The sequence below is a fragment of the Rhinolophus ferrumequinum genome, chromosome 28, assembly GCF_004115265.2.
Source record: "Rhinolophus ferrumequinum isolate MPI-CBG mRhiFer1 chromosome 28, mRhiFer1_v1.p, whole genome shotgun sequence".
Taxonomy (NCBI): Eukaryota; Metazoa; Chordata; class Mammalia; order Chiroptera; family Rhinolophidae; genus Rhinolophus; species Rhinolophus ferrumequinum.
The window spans coordinates 1,351,159-1,370,901 of record NC_046311.1 but is presented as its reverse complement, the minus strand read 5'-3'; the positions used below and the strand labels follow the sequence as shown (position 1 = coordinate 1,370,901).

At 51.3% G+C, this 19,743-nt stretch overlaps 1 protein-coding gene and 1 long non-coding RNA gene across 7 annotated transcripts in view; one reads left to right on the top strand and one right to left on the bottom strand.

The window, feature by feature from the left end:
• The window catches only part of IL16 (interleukin 16), a 72,332-nt gene that overhangs the window by 29,307 nt on the left and 23,282 nt on the right, over positions 1-19,743 (top strand). For 3 of the 6 annotated variants that reach the window (XM_033100248.1, XM_033100247.1, XM_033100249.1), the window contains exons 3-6: positions 9,983-10,091; positions 13,989-14,119; positions 15,901-16,011; positions 18,093-18,207. In XM_033100248.1, coding sequence (XP_032956139.1) covers positions 9,983-10,091; positions 13,989-14,119; positions 15,901-16,011; positions 18,093-18,207 — 466 coding nt within the window. Of the gene's footprint in view, positions 1-9,982; positions 10,092-13,443; positions 13,799-13,988; positions 14,120-15,035; positions 15,043-15,217; positions 15,269-15,900; positions 16,012-18,092; positions 18,208-19,743 lie in introns of those variants that run through there. The other 3 variants (XM_033100250.1, XM_033100251.1, XM_033100252.1) reach the window with 3 other exon arrangements.
• LOC117018931 (uncharacterized) lies at positions 1,946-13,480 on the bottom strand. The gene is made up of 4 exons (XR_004422372.1): positions 13,374-13,480; positions 9,022-9,253; positions 5,610-8,528; positions 1,946-5,239 (listed from the first exon to the last, which is right to left on the bottom strand). It is a non-coding gene; the product is annotated as an uncharacterized LOC117018931 (long non-coding RNA).

The window sequence follows — 19,743 nt, the reverse complement described above, 5'->3', positions numbered from 1 at the left end:
TAGTTTTTCCTTCCAATTTTTAACTCCCCCGCCCCCAGCCCTGCCCACCTTCATTTCACTGACTCGGCCATCCAGTGCAGCGCTGGACAGAAGCAGGTACAGTAGGGCATTCTTGTCTCGTTTCTATACCCAGGAAAGTTGCAGTATTTCGCAAATAAGTATAATGTTTGCTGTAGCCTTTTTTTGTAAATACCCTTTATGGGTTTGAGGGAATTCCCCTCTATTTATAGTTAGAAAATAAGTTTTATTTTTTCCCTCATGAATTGTTCAGTTTTATCAAATGTTGAATTTCTGCAGTGACTGAGTTAGTCATACGGACTTCTCTGCTTTGTTCTTGTGAATGTGGTGAATTACATTGATTGACTTTTTTGAACGTTAAAACAACCTTGCATTCCTGGGATTAACTCAACTTGGTTGTGACATGTTATCATTTTAATGTAACTGTGGACTTGATACGTTAATCTTTGGTGTATGAATTTTGCCATTTGTGTTTGTGAGAGAGACTAACCTAAAATGTTCCTTTCTTGTCAGGTCCTTGTCTGGTTTTCATATTGTGGGTGTGTTGGCCTCATGAAATGAGCTAGGAAATATTTCCTCTTTCCATCCTCTGAAGTAGTTTGACTACACTTTTTTCAGTGGTTGGAAGAATTCACCTGTGAGCCATCTGGACCTGGAGATTTCTTTGTGCAAAAGTTTTAAGTTACCATTGAATCTATTTAATAGATACAGGAATATTCAGATTTTGTACTCCCTTATCAGTTTTGGTAAGATGCATTTTTGTTTTAGAAGTTTTTTTATGTGAATTTCTGAAATTATTAGCATAAAGTTCATGAAATCTTAGTGCATCTTAATTGAAAATTTTACTGAGATTTTATGTAAATTTACATGAGGTTGTAAAAAAATGTTACGGAGAGAACCCGTGTACCCTCTCCCAGCTTCCCCCAAAGATAACATTTTGCAAAACTATATATAGTCCAGTCTCACAACCAGCCTGTTGACATTAATACAACTCACTCATCTTATTCAGATTTCCCCAGTTACGTGTGTGTGTGTGTGTCTATCTGTGTGTGAGTGTGTGACTTTTAAGACTTTGGTAGGAACTGTAGTGATGCCACTTTTCATTCCTGATACCGATCTTTTGTCTTCTCTCTTTTTAAAATAATCTATCGTTCCAGGGAGATACTCATTTTACGTCTTCTCAAGGAACTATCTTTTCATGTTTTTGAATTTTCTCTGTCCTATGTTTTCTATTTATTTAATCTTAGCTCTTTATTATTTTTCTTCTACATTCTTTAGGTCTAACTTCTTGTCCTTTTTTCTAGTTCTTTTTTGAGATGGAAACTTGTATAGTCGATTTTCAGGTTTTTTGTAATTTAAGGCTATAAATTTCCCTCTAAGTTCAGTAGCTCCACCTACAAGTTTTGATATATTTTCATTGTTTTAGCCAGCCAGCTGTATAGATAGATATGGATGTACGTTTTTTTCTATTGTGATTTCTCGTGTGACTCATGGTTTATTTAGAAATGTATTAATTCCAGGCAGATGAGGACTTTCTAGGTTCTGTCTTTGTCTCTTTCTTTCTTTACTAAGTCCTACATTGATTTTCCTGTGCCCAGGTAAGAGAACATATTGTGAACGATTTTCATCAGTGGGAATTTGTTGAGGATATATATACATATATATGTATATATATCTGGGGCGCCAATAAAATGTATACACATTTTAAGAGATGTTATCTATGCTCAAGCAGTAGTTCACCGTAATCAGAAGTGTCTGGATGCTAACGGATAATCTCTTTGAGCACCTCTTGTAATTGCAGAAGTCAAACGTGACTTATATTCATTCTTTGTTATCGGTATATATTGAGTATTACAATTTTAATACAGTTTTTTTCCTTTCTTAAAATGTGTGTACATGTTTTTGGCACCGTCTGTGTATATGTGTGTGTGTGTGTGTGTGTTGGATGCAGTGTCTCTATCGTCATATATGTCTGTTAGGTCAGGTTTGGTCATCACGTTTCACATTATCTTTTTTATCCATCTCACAGTGTTTACCTTTTGATAGTGGCTAATGACACAAGTAGCATGTAACGACATTTCAGACGTGTTTGGGCCGATATCTCTCGCCTTATTATTTGGTTTGTAGTTGTCCCAAAAGTTTTACACTTGGTTTTCTCTCTACTCTTGCCCTCTTTTGGAGGAAGATATTTTTCACTATTTTATCTCCTCTTTGGTTAGCTTGTTAATCAAACATTTGTACTCTTAATCATTAAAATACGTACTATGTGTTCTTAATGGATTGGCGTCTCACATAAATCAGTCCTTCCGTCGGTTCTCAGACAGTGCTAACACCTAGAACACACAACTATCTGCACCTGCCCGGTTTTTTAAATATTGTCCTGCCTTTTGGTTCTACTTGTATTTAAAACTGAAGAACAGACCGTGATGAGTGTCCACGCACATTAAGTCACATATTTACGCTACCCACGGACCTTCCTTCTTTCCTGCCTGTCACCAAGGTCACCTTCCTCCTGCCTGAAGCAGCCCTGCCTCCAAAACGGGCAGGGGGCGGGGGAGGGAATAGGGACGGAGCACAAATGCAGAGCCACGTGCCACACGTCTGAATAGTCAAAAGTTATAAATCCAGGCCAAACAGGTTTAAAACGATGTTTTATCCCTCACCTTGACGACTGTACCTTCGTATGGACTCGGATAGTCAAGTTCAGACAAGTTGTTGTGTTCCCACCGTGGTCCCCTTCCCTCCTGCACTTCCAGGGGCCTGATGTGCAAGCGTGTGGACACCTGAAGTTGTCGGGCACCGCCCCACACCCCAGAGAACAGCCTGGGGCTGCGCACACCAGTGGTACGGTAGACCCAGGCGGCAGATGGGGCGGGGGCACAAGCTCCACGATGCATCTCAGGCCCCCCTCATGTGTGTCTCAGTTTCCCTCTAGGTAAGGGTTAGCAGAGCACGGGATGGTCCTAGAGCCCTGTGTTTACCGCCTGTGGAGGTGGCACTCCTTACGACCCTGGATGAGACTGGCGGCAGGGACCTGGTAATGGCTCTGAATACCTGAGGGAAGAGCGGCTGCTCCCAGGAGCGCGGAGCCTGCTGACACAGCCTGGGCTTGACTGGTTTCCTGAGCCGGACGTGGGTTTGCGCTGGACATGGCTTTGGGCTTTCCCACGGGCTGGGGGCTGGAGTCACTGGACTCGGGGGGAGCATGGCAGCAGATGAGCCCAGACATGTGGGCGGTCCTCCCTCTGGGGCTGCCCTCCTGAAAGGATGCAAAATGCTTTGATCTGTGTGGGAATGGCCTCAGTGGTGTGGAAAAGCCTGCTTTTCTTCCACAAATTCAAAATACTGGTTAGGCCAAGTTACCACTCCTGCAGCATGACTCAGGACGTGACGAGGTCAGAGCAGGCGTCTGCGCTGTGGGTGGGGACAGGGTGGCTGAGGCCCCAGGAGCAGACGAGCTCAGTCCTTGTGCTGCTGCCTGGAGCAGCTCTTCCTGTGGCTTTGAGGCCCCGGCTTCCTTGGCAGCTGGGAAACCCAATCCTTTGGCCACTTGTCTCTTCCTGCCACAGGAGAGCAGCCCCAGGAGGGCAGCCCAGGGCTCCAGGCCTCCCAGGCAGCCAGCTGCACCCCTGTGTGTGTCGGAGGGGAGAGGGGCAGGGTGGCCTGAGCGGGGGGCACGCGGGAGTGGTGGCTGACGGCCCCAGCCTCCACAAGGTTCCTAGTTGCTGTTTCTATCACCGGGACATTTGGTGCCTGCAAGCTGCTCTTTTGAAGCTCATTGGTTCTGGCAGGACACCATTTGGTTTGTGGAAAGACGCAGGAGAACAAGGGAAATGGGGCATTTAGCTTTCAGAGCTTTTGCAGTGCTGTTTGGTCGCCCTGTTCTCTGGCACTGTGGGGGCGGGAGGGGCTGGCCTGGTGTCACTGGGTGGCCATCTGCTGCTCGGGTGTGGATGGGCAGAAGCCACGGGCCCGGGTGTCTTGCCAGGAGGTGGGGGGGCGGGAACATGAGGCGCTCAGCAGGTCCACCGCCTGCGCTGCCCTACTTACAGAGGGGCCAGGGCCAGCCTGGGGCTTGGCTGCCCCTGCCCGAAGCCCAGCTGGGGCGGGGCTGGGGCTCCCTCTGGGTCTTGGCTGGTCTTCCCCCTCCGCTGGTGTTTGGCCAGGCCAAGGGCACGTTTTACGGTTTCATCCTGTCCTTGCCTGTAGGTAGTTCTGGGTGCAGGCCTCTGCCGCGCCTCCTGGGGCATCTCGTCCGTAAAAAGAAACAGGGACTCACCGTTTGTCATTCAAGTCCTGAGTTTCCTGGGCATCAGCCGTGTCCTCGAGTCTCTCAGCACCCTCTGTGGCTGGCTGTTGGGGCATTTCCCGGGCATTCAGGGGTGTCCTAGCCGGGAGGAGGACCGCGGGTTCCGGAACTGGAGGCCTCAGCTCCACTTACCGTCAAACGTGACGGAAGTGCGTCCCGTGGGGATCGCTCTCCAGGGGACTCGCCTCTGTCGCTCAGCAGCGTGTTCTGCACAGTGGCTCGTGCTGTTGGGTTTTGCTGGAGGTCACGGCTTCTCACCGCTTTGTGATGCACTGTTCTGTGAACACACTGCCTCTGGATCCTTTCTCCTGTCAGCAGACAGTTGGAATAAGCGCCTCTTTCTGCTTCCGAGGCTGCACTGCCGGAGACGTGCTCATTCGTGCTCCTGTGCATCTGCAGTGTTAGGAGCGCGTGCAGCTGGTGTGGCACGCTGACTCAGGCGTGGGTGTCTCGGAGGTGGCCGTGCAGTGCCCTGTGCCTCGGCAGGTGTCATGTTCTGGCCTGCCGTCAATTCCTGCTAGCGTCAGGATTTTAACCTTTTTCCAGCCTGGGGCCTCGTAAATTGTTTCTCGTGTGAAGTGCAGTTTGCGTTTCCCTAATCACTAGTAAGGTTACACATCTGTCTGTATGTTCATGGAACTGGTGAATTTCCTCTTCTGTCACATACCCCAGCCTTTTCTGTTGTTCTTCCGGGTTATGGGTCTTTTTCTTTTCCCATCTTCTCCCAGCTTTGAATGTGTCGTCTTCCTCTTTTCACTGAGTAGGAGTTCTTCATGTTAATATGGAATTTAGCGACCAAGTCCTTTCGCGTTTGTGCTTTTCACATCCTATGTAGAAATTCGTATCCTTTCTTAAACATTTCCTAGTCTGTTGTCTATTCTCTGCTGTTGTCTCCTGAACTTAGAGTTTTGCCTTCCACATTGTAATGACGAGCGGGGAGAAAAGAAAGGGGAGGGATACATTAGTTAGAGTGGGGCTAATTGAATTTATTTGGCAATATCTAATCAATTTATTTAGTGATATGTAATAGCAAACGACCAAGGCACTTAGAAGAATGTGCTAATGACAGAAAGTAAAGGTGGTTAAGACTAAACTATATACATGATAACAATGTCATATCAAAGGAGTACACATATATATAAGTTTAAGGAATCTCAACATATGTTTACTATTGATCAAAAATCCCTGGGCTAAATACACAAATAACCTCAGTAAGGAGAATCCAAAAGCAGTCATAAGCTCTACAGGAGAGCACCAGTTACAGTAGATGCCCAAAGCTCACCAAACTGTAGGAACAACAACAGTGGAAAGGCAGGAATCAACACCTTGCCAGGTGTGCAGCTGAGGGAAACTCAGGCGTCTCCTACTGCTGCTTGCTCTTTCCCAAGGATGCGGCTGCTGTCGCCGTCGCCATTGCTGTTGCTAGAAGTTAGGGCGTCTCCTGATGCCACAAGTTGCAAGCTGCGTACAAGTTTCTAAAATGCTAACCAGTTCTCAAGAAGGCTAACCGTGGGGAACAGCACTGGAGAGGTCGGGAACCAGCCAGCCCTCACCAGGTCCGCGGCTGGCAGTCGGGGCGTCTCCTGGTGTTGTAAGCTGCATGTTGCTGGAAGCTTCCAAAATGGTAGAATGATGAAGAATCACTGATAACAAGAGATGAAACCTTTCACTGCCAAGTGAGGTGTGTCTTATATATTTTCTCAGATGTACCCCAGAGCCAAGCTCCTTGTTCCTGCCTCCCCCTCCGGGAATGGCCAGTTCTGGGAGTGTCCGGCAGTTACTGTGATAAAAATATTGCTTATCCGGCTGAAGGGCCAATTCATCCGGACAAGGAACATCTACTGTTCCTGCCTGGGACCATGGGCCCAAGGCCTTCCAAAGCCTGGCAACGTGCCTGTCACGTCGTCCTGATATAACTTAGCTACTTCTTCACTTCATCTGCTGACGCGGGTGAAACAGACAGAAAACAACATCTCAGGGAAAATTCTTTTAACCCTAAGCTAACCAGTACCTGAAGTGCAGTCTCTCATGGGAGGGAACCCCACATGCAATGTCTCATGTGGGGGAACAAAGGAACAAAAAGTAACAGACAAAAGCTCACATCAGCCAATGAAGGCAAATTCTCCTCAACATCTTCCCGACACACATTTATGTTTTACACTCCACCTGCTGTGTGTGAAGTACGCGGTACACTGCCATTTTTCCACACGGTTTGCCAGTTGTCCCAGCTCCTTCTATGGAAGTGTCCACAGACATACAGGGTTAGGTTCCGTCACAAGTCAAGTTTCCTCGTGTTCACATGAGGCTGTTTCTAGGTGCTCTGTTGTTTCATTGGTCAATTTGTTATCCTTATGCCCAAACTCTACTTTTCAATCATTATCTTTTAAAATCAGTATTGTTCTGTTCTATGGAAGTTTCTCCCTCTTTTTGCATTATTTGGGTATGTTTCTTTATTTCAGGCCCTTTGCTGCTTCATAAAAATTTAAGTATCAGTTTGTGATGTTCTGAAAAACATTTGAAATTTTGTCAGTACTGCACTGAACGTATAGATGGATTCAGGGGGGTTGACATCCATACAAGATTAAGTCTCCCGTTTTCACAAACATGATGCCACTTAATTATCCACACGTTAATGCTTTCAGTAAGATGTGTGTCTTCAGAAAGGACTTACATGTCTTTCATTAGATTAGTTCCTAGACATTCTTTATTTCCTGATACAATTGTAAATATTACCTTTTTAATAATTCTATTTTCTAGCTGCTATTTCTGGTGTATGGAAGTGCGATTAAAAAAATTTTTTTTTAAGTTCTGTATTTTAAGATTATTGTAGATTCATGTGAAGTTGTAAGAAAATGATTCGGCGATCCATATACCTTAGTTTCCCCATTGGTAGCGTCTTGCAAAACTGTAGTATAATGTTAGCTCAGTCAGGTTATTGGTTTGATACAGTCAAGGCATAGACTTTCCATCACCACAAAGACTCCTTTTATAGCCACACTCGCTTCCCTCCCACCCCCACCTGATAAATGTAGAGACGGCACCCAGGTTGATGGGGCACCCCACCCACAGAACCGCTGCCTGCAGCCGTGTCTCTGATGAGAACAAGGGGACATGTGCGTGGAGATGACTGCCAGCTCCCGGCCTCGGTGACAGATCCTCAGCTTCGGGCAGGAACAGGTGTGTGTGATGGCGAGGGTGCCCGGGAGAGGGCACTTACAGCTGCCCCTTTGACGAGAAACCCAGGACATCCTGGCCTGAGAGTGACCAGGCTCCCGGGAGCCAAGGAAAGATACTTCCTGTATGTGAGCGCTCGTCTGCTGCCATGTGGTTACAGCAGAGAGGACAGTAGGCCCGTTAGCTCTTTACACATAAACAGCAGTGCCATTGGAAAGCGTGGCGCTGCCGGTGGTGACAGAGGCTGTTCAGTCAACCCCTCCGCTTACAGAGGAGGAAACGGAGCTCAGATGATTCAGTGACAAGTCCAGGGTCACGAGAGAGTTAACGCTGCTGGTCCCGTGAGCCTCTACGCACCCTGGCCCTCTGTGCGTTTCTGGTGCGGAAACCATGAAGCTCAGGGTTGTGTGGATGAGGAGAATGAACGATGCCGTGAGGACCCTTGTTGGTGTCCAGAACCAGAAGGTCCGCGGAGCCTGCACACTGCTTCCGTTCCGGGCGCTTTGGGGGCCCCATGGAGTTGGGTTTTTGCATGACGGATAGAAAGTCGCTGCTTAGGTCTCGTCTTTGGTTCACGGCAGTCCATGTCCTCCTCTGGGGGCGCCGTCTGGTGAGCCAGCAGTTTTCTGCTGCTGTTGGGGAGACAGACCGTTGCCTGGTTACACGCAGGTTAGGGGAGCCTGCAGCTGCTTCAGGGAGGGGACCGACCCCGTCACTTGTGTCTGAGACCTAGAGCTGCGGAGGAGGACGCAGCCGTGCTGCCTCGTGCATGCAGGAGAGGCTCCGTGACGTCCGTTACCTCCATGCGCCGGGGGTGGCTGCTCCTGGTGCCACGACAGGGGAGTGAGTGGGACAGGTGCCCACAGAGCCCCCCATACCGGCCAGCGCACACAGGGGCTGAGGGAGGCTGTGTTACAGGGCACACAGTGAGGCGACAACAGGAGGTCCTCCGTGCACCCTGGGCAATGCAGCAGATGCTAGAAGCCCCCATGCACTTGGCACATGAGATCAGCTGGCATTCCAAGGCCTGTTGAATAAAAGCAGGCATGTAAGTTAGAGAAGGGTGGCAGGTGCCCCTCACAAACTTCTGCCCTGAAACCCTGAGTCCCAGGTAGCGTTTGTGCCAACTCTAGTATCCAGATTGAAAAATCAATACCCAAAGATTCTGTACTCAGCAGATCATACAAGTGTGGCGCGCGCGCACACACGCACACACTCTCAGACATGCAAATATTCAAAGAGCTTTCCATCTGTAGCTTTCCTGAGAGGATACACACCCACTCTCAATCTCTCTCTTTCTTCTCTCTCTCCCTTCTTTCTCCCTCCTCTCTCCTCTCTCTCTCTCTCTCTCTCTCTCTCTCTCTCTCTCTCTCTCTCTCTCTCTCTCTCGGATTATGGTAGTGAGTAGTGAGGAATGAAACCAACATAACTCAAGAATTAATCATTGTGGTTAATACTTATGAAATAGGAAATCAATATAAAAAAAACAGTTCTAGGAAAAGAAGTAAAATAATTCATACCATCATCTTCACAATCAACCTCTGTCTCTCTGTCCCTCTGTCTGTCGTCTGTCCCTCTGTCCCAACAATCCCACGGTGAGGTCAGGGAAGAGAATGAAACTTGTCTCAAATTCTCATCTTGGCTGAGGAAAAGTCATATGTTGACTTTTTAATTATTGAGCCCGATAGAGAAATGGGTCCAAGTACGCTGTTTAATATACAGCTGATAGGCTCCATGCAATGGGAGTGTTTCCTAATTTTTAGTATTAAAAAAAAAAGCAAGAAGAATTTGATCACTGTGGCACGGTAGAAAAAGAATAACATAACAATAATAAAATTTAACTTAGTATTGATTTTTTGTTGTAGCATCCTAAATTAGATCCTCACAGAGAAATCGGCAAAGTAATAAAGTCATAATAGTCTCAAGAATTCATGGATGATTCAATATAAAGAAGTCCATTTATATAACATGTATTCAGCGAGTGTTTCTAAGTGCCTGTTACCTGCCAGAACAATGGACCATCGTCGGTCTCCATTCGTATCCATCGTAACACTTCCCATTCTCTGTGATTATCTTTCACTTTTATTTGCTTGCTGGTTTACTGTTGGTCTTTTCATCACTAAAAGGCATTTCTCCCAAACTAGTATCCTCGTCTGTGTGGTTCACAGCTATGTCCCCGATGCCTAATAAAGAGCCTGACATGTAATAACTGACACAGTCATTCAACATTTATTGCATTAGTCTTTTACTCAGTATCTGTTCCTTCAGTCTTCTTTATTAAATGAATTAAGATATCTGTGAATTAATATTTGACAGTACTTCTAACTCCCTGCCCTTGTCGACCCTGTAATTTAGGGCAGGAGGCAATCAGGCAAGTATTTCCATGGTCAGCGTCAACATCTCAGTTTTCTTTTCTGAGCATGTTTTTTTTTTTTCTATTCTAACTAATCTTCTGAATAAAAGGTGGGACTTGTTTTGCAGGAAGCTTCTACAACTTCCTCTCGAGAAAACTCCAGAAAACTAGAAGCACAAAGCAGTAACTTCCTGCTTCCCAAAGCCTGTCACCAAAGGACACGCAGCAATTCAACCAGTAAGTGTCTCGTCACACCATGTTCAGGATCAGAACTCAGCCATTGCTGAATGTCAGGATTATCAGTGCCGTGGGACGTCTGGGGGAGGGTGGGTGTCTGCGGGTCCAGAGGTGGCCCACTGGCCTCAGTGAGAGTGCCCTTCATGGCGCGTGTGCGTCCCGCCAGCCAGTGGTCTGTGCCTTTGCCTCAGCTCTGGTCTGAGGTCCGGTTAGCCCCTCCTCAGCTGGACCTGACCTGTGTGTTGGGAGGACATGACATGAGGATATAAGACAGGGCTCTCCTTCTCTGTCAGGTGACATCCCTTCATCTCAGCAAGGCCACTCTCTCTCCTCCGCCCCTGTCACCTCGTCCATAATAGGATGGGAGCTGAGGCTGGAAGACATCTTGATCTGGGGCTGTGGCAGGTAGAATCCAAGTTCAGGAAAACGTGAAGAATGCAGGAAAGCCTGAGGAAATCAGCACCACACCCCATCCTTAGAGGCCATCTGTGTTAACATTTTCCGCTCTTTCCCTTCTATGAGTCTGTATGTCTCATGTCACTAGACAGTCTTTTGTAGACCCCACTTTCAGCAGATACACAGCATTTCTTCCATTAGCCATTAGATACGTGATTCTCGGCTTCCCTCTAACAGCGTCAGCGTTGCTGAGCTTGTACGTGAGGTACTGTTTGAGTTTGGGGAGCGAGAAAAGGCAGGGGACGGGTGCGTGGTTCCGAGCTCACGTTTGAGCTCCTGCCTCCAGAAGGAACTACCTGTGTGAACGTGGGCGAGTCCTGGAGGCTCTCTGCCTCCTCTTACCTGTTCTAGGATGCGCCACCATTAAGTTAGTCGTTTCCTGTTTTTTGGACCGCTAGGTGCTTTTATTAAAATTTATTTATTGTCCATTTATAGTTGACATACATTATGTGTACAGCTTAGTGATTGGACATTTATATACCGTACAAAGGGATCGCCCCGATATAGTTGCTTTTTTTACCATAATTTTTTACTTTTTGTTCCTTTAGCACAATTTCCTAGAAATGGAGTTTCAAAGGTAAATCTACCTTAGATTGTGATCTGTGCTGCCAAATGTCGGTAGCTAATACTCTGACAATGTACGTGAACACCAGTTTCTTCAGTTATGCCCACACTGGATAATAAGGTAAAAACATATTTGCTATGTAGGGTTTTCTCTAGTCCGCTCTGCCCCCACCTGTTGTCTGCCTCTTGCCTGCCTTGTTTTGCACCAAGCTACACATCTTGGGATCACTGATGTGAGACCCCTGTTCAGAAATGTAGAATAGTAAAATGGCAAGAGCAGAGAACGGACCTGCTAAGGGTGGGGCTCTGTGACGTCACAGCCCACATGCCCATGGAGCCAGCCCTGCTTGCATCCTGGGCACCGACTCTTTCAGCCTGTGTCACCCAGGCCCCCTGGTTCTCCGGTTTCTAGTTGCGTTCAGTCAATGAGAGCAACAGCAGGAGGCTGGAGGGTGAAGAGAACCCCTGGGCATTTCTTCCATTCCCTCTGCAGTTCTAGGGGTGCCGGTTCCAGCATGCACTGGGCTCTGGGGATGCCTTCCCTCCCCGCATCCTCAGGCCTGAGGTGGGGCACCTCCAGCCCTACTGCCTCAGTTGGCCTCGACATGTTCCTACACTCCAGATCCCCCTTTGTGAAGAGCCCCTTCATTCCGGCCTCTGAGTCCGTGCTGAGATGCCTTTGCTTCTTGTCAAAACCCTGACTGGACTGGGCCACTTGCCTGTGACATGCGTGGAAAAGAGTACCTCTCCACACAAGTGAGGTTAAACGTTCCTTCATTTATTAATGTCCCTTTTTGTGAGTGCACCTGCTTTTCTGTTGGGATGATCATTGTTTTACCATTAATTTGTAAAAAGTCTCCTGGTTAAATTACTATTTGGCTGTCATATTTGTTCAACATACTTTCCTTAGTTGATTGTTTATTAATTTTTTTTTGCATGCAGATGTTCTCATCTTTACATATTCATCAAATCTATTGATTTTTTTCCTTTCTAATGTTAAAGTTTCTAACACTTCCAGAGAACTACTATTAAATATTCGGCTATATTTTCTTCTAGTTTTTAAATTATTTGTTTTTTTTCCCCCAAACTTATTAAACCTATAATTTATTTTTGGTGTTTGGTATGAAGCAAGAATGTGTAGATGGACTTTTTTTTGCCAATCAGTTTCTGCCCATCCATTTAGTTTACTCTTTTTGTTTCCTTCTTGCCAATGCATGCAGTTACATCTTGAAAGCAAATTTGGCAATCTTTTTAAAGACAAGCTGAAACTACTGATATTAGTATTATAAATAGCATTTGCTTTTAGTTATTTTATATTTCTATTTTTCTGGTCATTTGTCATTTGTTTTCTGCCTTTTGCTCTCTCTGTGTGTGCGCTTAAATTTTGCAGTCATTTTGAAGGTTTATTCAATTTTTATGTTCACTTCTGGTTTCCTTTAATTATTGTCATTTAGGTTTAATTAATCAGTTAATATTTGAGACTGTGTTTTCCAAATTGTCCCCTTTATGAAAGATGGTGTTACTCATCTCTAGTCCCATTTCCATTTATTTTTCCATTTCATAATTCAACATAACCTTAAATGATAAACTCATACAATCATCACAATGTATAGTTTCCCTTTCAAACATTACTTTGGCTTCTGCGTTGGATTTTATAGCCACAATTTCGGTGGCTCACTCAGCGCTGTGTGTTTAACTGTTTCTACTTCCCTGGTGAGATGATGGTTTTGATGAATTTCCTTGCGCCGGGAGCTCATCCACGAGTACTTTTCAGAAAGCACGGGAGGGGGTTGAGACCAGTTGGAGAGCTCTCTTTCCTCCCGGAAGAGTTGGTCCCCTTCGTCCTCCCCCTTAGGGGTCTCACATCCTCGGCGACGCTCTTCTCTCCTCTTTCCTCTGCCCACCCCGGCCAGCAGCTTCCTTTCTGCAGCCCTCAGACTAGCCTCGGTCTTTCCATCCTGAGAATCAACGCCCTGCCCCAACCTGCCTCCCCCAGAACTACCAGCAGTCTCACGGCTTGTGTGGGGGGATTTCCCACGAAAGCCTCACCCACTCAGTAGAGCTGAGGGACCCTCCCCGGGTCCCTGGAGCGGTGCGGTCCAGTGCAGTGGCCGCCAGCCCCATACTGAGCACGGAGGTGGGGCTCGTCCGCGCCAGATCCAAACGCGGTCCAAAACTCAGGCTGTAAACTCTCTCATGATGTGCTATTTGTGACAGTGGTTTAGGTATGTTGGACTAAATAGAATATGTTGCCAATCTTACCTGTTTCTTTGGACTGTTTAAACGTGGCTGCTAGAAACGTCGAAGTGACGCATGTGGCTTCCACTGTGTTTCCAAAGGGATGCGTGGCTCTAGCCCACAGTCTCTGAGGACTTTTCCAGCAGGAGGCGGCAGAGGCCTGGTTGGATGAATGGAAGTCTGGGGTTCCCAGGAGAGGAAGCTGACCGCTTTGCATTTTCTTAGAGTCCGCTCTGCCTGCGCTCCGGGGGGTGTATGCGCGGGTCCCTGGGGAGGCGGCGTGTTGCCATGGCAGGTCCCCCAGGCTCCGGCCGCGCCTTCTGGGGCTCTGCCTGTCCCGGGCCCCTCTGTGCTGTCCCTTATCTCCTCGGAGGGGACTGAAAAGGCCCAGCCCGCAGGGACTGGAGTTGTCGCAGCGTGTGCCTTCCTGCCTGTCCGCTCTGGTGGAGGTGAACTGGGGAAGTGGACGCGCGAGTCCGGCTGCGGCCTGCGGTGCCGAGCGCCGCCGCCGCTTCCCTGGGCGCCTGTCCCCACGTGCACCCGCCCTGTGCGCTCTGGCCACCGCTGGCCGTGCGGGCAGTGGGCGGGGCCGCTGCCGAAAGCACCAGTGATTTCTCCCCGTTTTCTGCCCTGGTCTAGGTGTCAATCCCTACTGCACAGCAGAGAGAGATTTTCCGGGGACGCAGAAGTCGGACGGGCAGCCCTATTCCCTCTGCAGCAGCAGGAAGTCGCTCTCTCAGCAGCTGGACTGTCCTGCAGGAAAGGCTGTGGTGAGCACGAGGGGAGGGGTCTGGGGAAGAGGGACCGTGGGGGGGGGGGGGGTCCGCCCTTAGCCGGGGCGAGCGGCGAGGCCTCCCCCGGCGGAGAACCCCCTTAGGAACTGGCACTTGTCAGCGCCCCCGTGTGGCCCGGAACTCGGACGGCTGCCACTCGTGTGCTCCGCCGAGCCGCCCAGAACTGAGGCGGTTTGTGGGGCCTTTGTGTCACGTGCACAGGAACCCTGAGAGGCAGACGAGGGCCCTGGGGCTCGGAGTTCAGGGATGTGCACGTTCGCATGGCTGATCAGACAGCGCGGGGACTTCACGCTGGGTCCCAGGACTCCCAAACCTGGGCTTGTAACCGCTGTGATACGTGACCTGCTTTACCCTTATTGCCTCTGGTTCTTACAACAAGCTCGGAAAGGAAGGTAGCATTAGCCCCGTTTTGCAGGGAGGCTTGGCCAGGCTGCCTGAGTTCATACATCTTAAAACCTAAGGGACCAGAAATTGAACCATGCCCTTCCCTCTGTGGGGCATCCGCTTGCAGTGGGGTGCCACACAGATGTGGAGCTCAGCGTCCCCCACACGTGTCGCTCCAGCCAGCCTGTACATCTCCTGTTGGCTCCTTTAGCCCCACCCAATGCATAGGGCTCCCCGAAGTCCTCCCGCTGCCACTCACGGTTCCACAGCGCCCTCTGGTGGCAGCGCCGTGCCCCGCGCGCGTGCTCTCCTCTGGAAACGCTTCCCCATCCTTCAAAGGCCTTCCTCACACACCTTGTGCTGGAAGCACTCCTGACGCCCCGCTGCAGGAACCTAACATTCCCCAGCCCCGTGCCCCTCACAAGGGCTCTGCACTGCTCCCTCAGTGTCCTGTGTCCTGTGGTGTCGTTATCTGTGGCACGTCTCATCTCGCTGGCACACTGGGAGCTCTGAGGGTGGGTTCCATGGCCAGATGCATGAAAAGGCCACGTCTCCCTCCCTGCTCCCCCCATCCCCCTGCTCTCTTCCTCTCCCCCTGTTCCCCTCCTCTGCTGCCCTCCCCTGCCTTCCCCTCCCAGAGAGACCCTGTTGATCCATGGCAAACAGGAAGCATTGATGTTCCATTTTTAGAAAACGATGGCTTCCCAAGTGACAGATGATCTTACAGAGGAGGAAACTGAGGCATGGACGGCTTATGTCACTTCCCCAAGGTCACCCCCTGACTGTTGGCAGAGCCAGGAGGACCCCGTCACTGGGGCTCCAAGCCTCAGCTCTAATCCGCACACCAGGCAGTCTGGTCCGAGGCGGCTTCCTGGGGCACACACAGTGTGTGCCAGCACTTAACCCCCTGTCTGCCCCGAGTTATGCTCTGAGTCTTCACATCTCCCGTTCCTGCCCGTGGCCCACCACCCCATACATACTTGGCACAAAGTGTCTTGAATTCTGTTGAGGGCATTCCTGGCAGTTGGTTTCCCAAGGTTTTGCTTGAGACTTTGGTTGTAGGACTCGTTGTCCTGGGCCGTGTGACCTGTTATCGTTCCTGGACCTGCTGCCTTGACAAGCCTTCCTGAGCCTGGGCGGCTGGTCGGCAGGGCCATCGGGCTCAGCAAAGCTTGCTCCTGGGGTCACCCAAACAGCCCCTCTCCCCCAGATGCCCACACATGCCCCACCAACCAGTTCCAGGCTGTGGGCCCTGAAGAGGAAGGGGACGTGGGTCCTCCCTCCCCTGGCTGGGCCTCCCCCGCCCCAGGAGGTGTGTGCTTTGTGAGTCGGTGGGCTGGCTCATCTGATGTGCTCCCCGCTTCCTTTTGCAGGGCACCTCCAGACCCACGCGGTCACAGAGCACAGCTCAGCTCGTGCAGCCCTCGGGGGGCCTACAGGCCTCCGTCATCTCCAGCGTCGTGCTGATGAAGGGCCAGGCCAAGGTAAGGAAGGGCGGTCGCCAGCATGAGCTCCTGAATGGCACCAGGTCTGAGGCGCTGTCGTGTGGAGGGAGGGAGGAAGGAAGGGAGACGGGCTGGTGAGGCCGGCTCCAGGTACAGATGCTAAGATGATTTGTGGAAGCAGGAGCGGGGCACCATACATGGGACATCCGCCCTGTGTCTCCATCCTCCTCTCTCCTGGGAGCTCAGCAAAGAGATGCAGGGAAGACAGGTGAGAAATGCTAGGTTATCGTTACCCTTGTCACAGGGAGTGACTGTGTCTGGTGCTGGCTTTCGCCAAAAGGCCCCACTTTCTGGTCAGTAAATCACAATGCGCGTTTTCCCCCTTGAATTGAGGGAGATGTATTTTTAAAGCAGTTGACTTTTACACCGTCTGCCTTGGTCAGAAGAAGGCAGAGTGGGGAAGGGCAGCCGACTCCTGCACAGATGACCCAGGTGGCTTTTGTGTGCGTGTGAGTGCACGTTCTGCAAATACACACGTGCTGCTGGGCAGATTGAGCTGCCTCCTGGGGCAGAGGCCAGAGCTGGGTGATGGGTTCATAAACGAGGCAGGCCTGCCGCTGTCCACGGCCCCACACCTGCTGGTGACGGGGACGCCCAGTGGGCGTGAGGCCGGGGCTGAGTTCAGGAGAGGAAGGAGAAGCAGAGCTGCAGGGGTCCACAGTGCTTAAGGGAGAGTCAAATCGGATCAAACAAATAACAAAACCAGCAGAGACCAAAGCCAGGCATTGTGCTGCATGAAGGGCCTGGGAGGTCACAGGATGTGCCCGAGGTCACTGGGTTTGTGAGCAGCCGACCCAAGACCTTCTGAGCCCTGGGCCTTGTTCCAACCCCCGTGCGTCCTGCCTCACTAGGGCGGTGAGAGTTTGGGTCTAGAGCAGTTCTTTCAGCCAGGACAAAGCCAGGGGCGCAGGAAGGAGCGCTGTAGCCGCTCTCACCTCTCCTTTTCCTCCGCCTGTATCCCTGCTGCGCCCACACATCACTCCGTCCTGGGACACACCCACCCCGAAGACGCTCAGCACGGTCTGTGCTCATAGCGTCCCGGTTCCCGTGGCAACTTGGAGCCGGCTGCCTGCCCTGCCCTCTGTGCTACACGGGTGATGCGCAGAATGGCCTCTGAGCAGCCACTCACCTAAGAGCGGTGGTGCTGTCACTGTGGCCGCCACCACTTTGAGGGGCCTTTCCTTGAGCCAAGCTACTGAGCACTACCTGGCACGCTTGCAAGTGGGACCCAAAGGCCCGGCCTCCAGCTGGCTCTCAGACCTTCACGCCACAGCTCTTGTCTGCAGAGCACGTCTCAGAGGCCGACACTGACAGACAGACAGGTGCATTCGCTGCCTTCAGGGGCGCAGAGTCTAGGAAGGCTTTCGTGGAGACCCACGCTGTGCCCTGGTGGGAAGTAGGGGCTCCTCAGTCATCGGTGGAGTAAAGCAGCCGTGCAAGCCTCCTCTGCTGGTCTCCGGTAGGCCCAGGTCAGCCCAGGTCTGCAGGGGGAGCCACCTCCCTCCTCCCTCCGGCCACCTCCCGCCACAGCCATCACTCACACTTGTCCTCGCAGAGCCCCCTGCTGACGTCATGACCATGAGCTCCTGGGAGTACGGAGAGGGCACTGCACTGCAGTGGGGTCCTGGAGAAGGGGGCGGGCGGGGAGTGCGGCCGTGGGCAGCAGGAGCGATGCCTCTTCCCGGGGAAGCGGCTGCTGTTACTGTTGTTGTAGTTGGTGCTTGAGTTCTGGTGCTGGGCATCTTCGTTCACGTTCCACACAACCCTGTGAGTTAGATGACATCAGCGTCCTTTTGCCCGAAGGTCATGTGAGGCGCAGAGACAGCAAGTGCCCACCCAGCACTGCAGTTAGAGGGCTGGGGGCCCCACCACCCCGGGTCCCTCTGTGGACGGAGCATCGGACTCCTGTGAAAGCTCCACGTGGGCACGTTTCCCGCCTTAGGTCCCGAGGCCTGTGAGACCAAAGCCGCCTGGCTCCTCCCTGAGTCCTTGTTCAGGCCGAGCAGTACGGCCAGTGGGCAGAGCAGGGGCCCGGACCTGACCTTTGCCTCCCTCCCCAGGGCCTGGGCTTCAGCATCGTCGGGGGGAAGGACAGCATCTACGGCCCCATTGGGATCTATGTGAAGACCATCTTTGCGGGGGGAGCAGCGGCCGCCGACGGCCGGCTACAAGAAGGTGCGTGCGTCACCCAGCCCTTTCTGGATGGGGGTGTGCGAGGCTGGGGACACAGGCCGCAGACTCCGGGCTCTGCAGGCTGCATTGGCGTGTGTTTGCACACGCAGTCCTGTCCCCATGCCAGATGCCAGCTGCGACAGAAGACAGAAGCATCCTGTGCCCACTGCCACCTTCTCCTTCCTTTTCAAGGTCCCCTCTCGGTTCCTGGATGCCTGCATGCCCCTTGCCCCCCCAAGCCCCTAACCATAGGGGAGCCTGGCCCAATGCATCTAATAAGTTGGGTAATGACTCTCTGTGAGTCTACTGCATACTAGGCTCTGGGGACATAGAGATTTATCAGATACGGCCCCTCTGGTGAGGGACCCGTGGCCTGCCCAGCTGCCGTCCTCCCCTCCTGCCCACCCGACTCCTGCCAACTGCGTCCTCTCAACTCTCAGGGGAGGGGAGCGCTGGTCGGTCGTGCTGGGCAGCTGAGGTGCCTCCTGGGTGCCCTCCCTCTTGTCTTGGCCTGGACGGGCTGGGTGGCCGCACGCCCAGCTCCACGGGGTCATGGATCGTTGGGCCATGGCCTCGGTTCCAAGTAGGAGGTGGAGCTCAGGGTCGGGCAGTCAGAGCAGAGGGAAGCCCTGCAACCCCGTGCGCAGGGCCACGTCCCAGCCTCCCAGCTGCGTCAGGCCGGGTCCCGCCTGTGCTGGGAGCTGCACCAGCTTTGCTCACCTGACCTATTTAGCGTCAGATCTGGCAGTTGTCACACAGCTCACACGCGAAGAATGATGTTTATGTCTCCAAGTGGTTGAAATAGTCTTGTGACACGTGAAAACTAAATGAAATTCACATTTCAGGCTCCATAGGAAGCTTTCCTGGGACACACGTTCATTCATTCCCTCCTGTGTGGCTGCTTTGGGGCTACAGGTGCTGCCAAGTAGTTGGAACACAGAGCACGTGGCCTGCAAAGCCTGTAGAGAGAGTGCCACCTCTCACATTATGCGGGATGGTGTGTGTGGATCCCATGTGGGCAGCAGGAGCCTTGGACGGTTTTGTCCTGTGGGCAGGAGCTTAGATTTGGGAAGCAGAGTGAGGGAGAGGTGGGTCAGTCCACGCCAGAGGCTGCGGGGAGAGCTGGGCCCCGGCTCCTAGGGCCCGTCCTGAGGAGCAGCCCTGGGAGGAGGCAGGTGCCAGTGGGACAAGTGACAGCCTCCTTGCAGGTGGCAAGTGAAAGGCAGGTCAGAGAAAACGTGAGGGTTTCTGCTCGTAGTAAACCTCAGAAAGATGGTGTGTCAGGCCGAGTCAGAGGCGAGGGAGCGGGCAGAGGAGCAGACGCACAGGGATGGGGTGTGTGGGCTTATTGAACCTGTTCTGTTACACTTGACATTCAGTGTGACTTTGGTTTCAGGTGTGCAGGTAGTGATGAGCCGTTTATGTAACTTACGAGGTGATCCCCCCATAAGTCTGGTCCCCACCTGGCACCACACACGGCTGTTACTGTGTCACTGACCACACGCCCTGTGCTGTACTTCCCATCCCGTGACTGTTTTG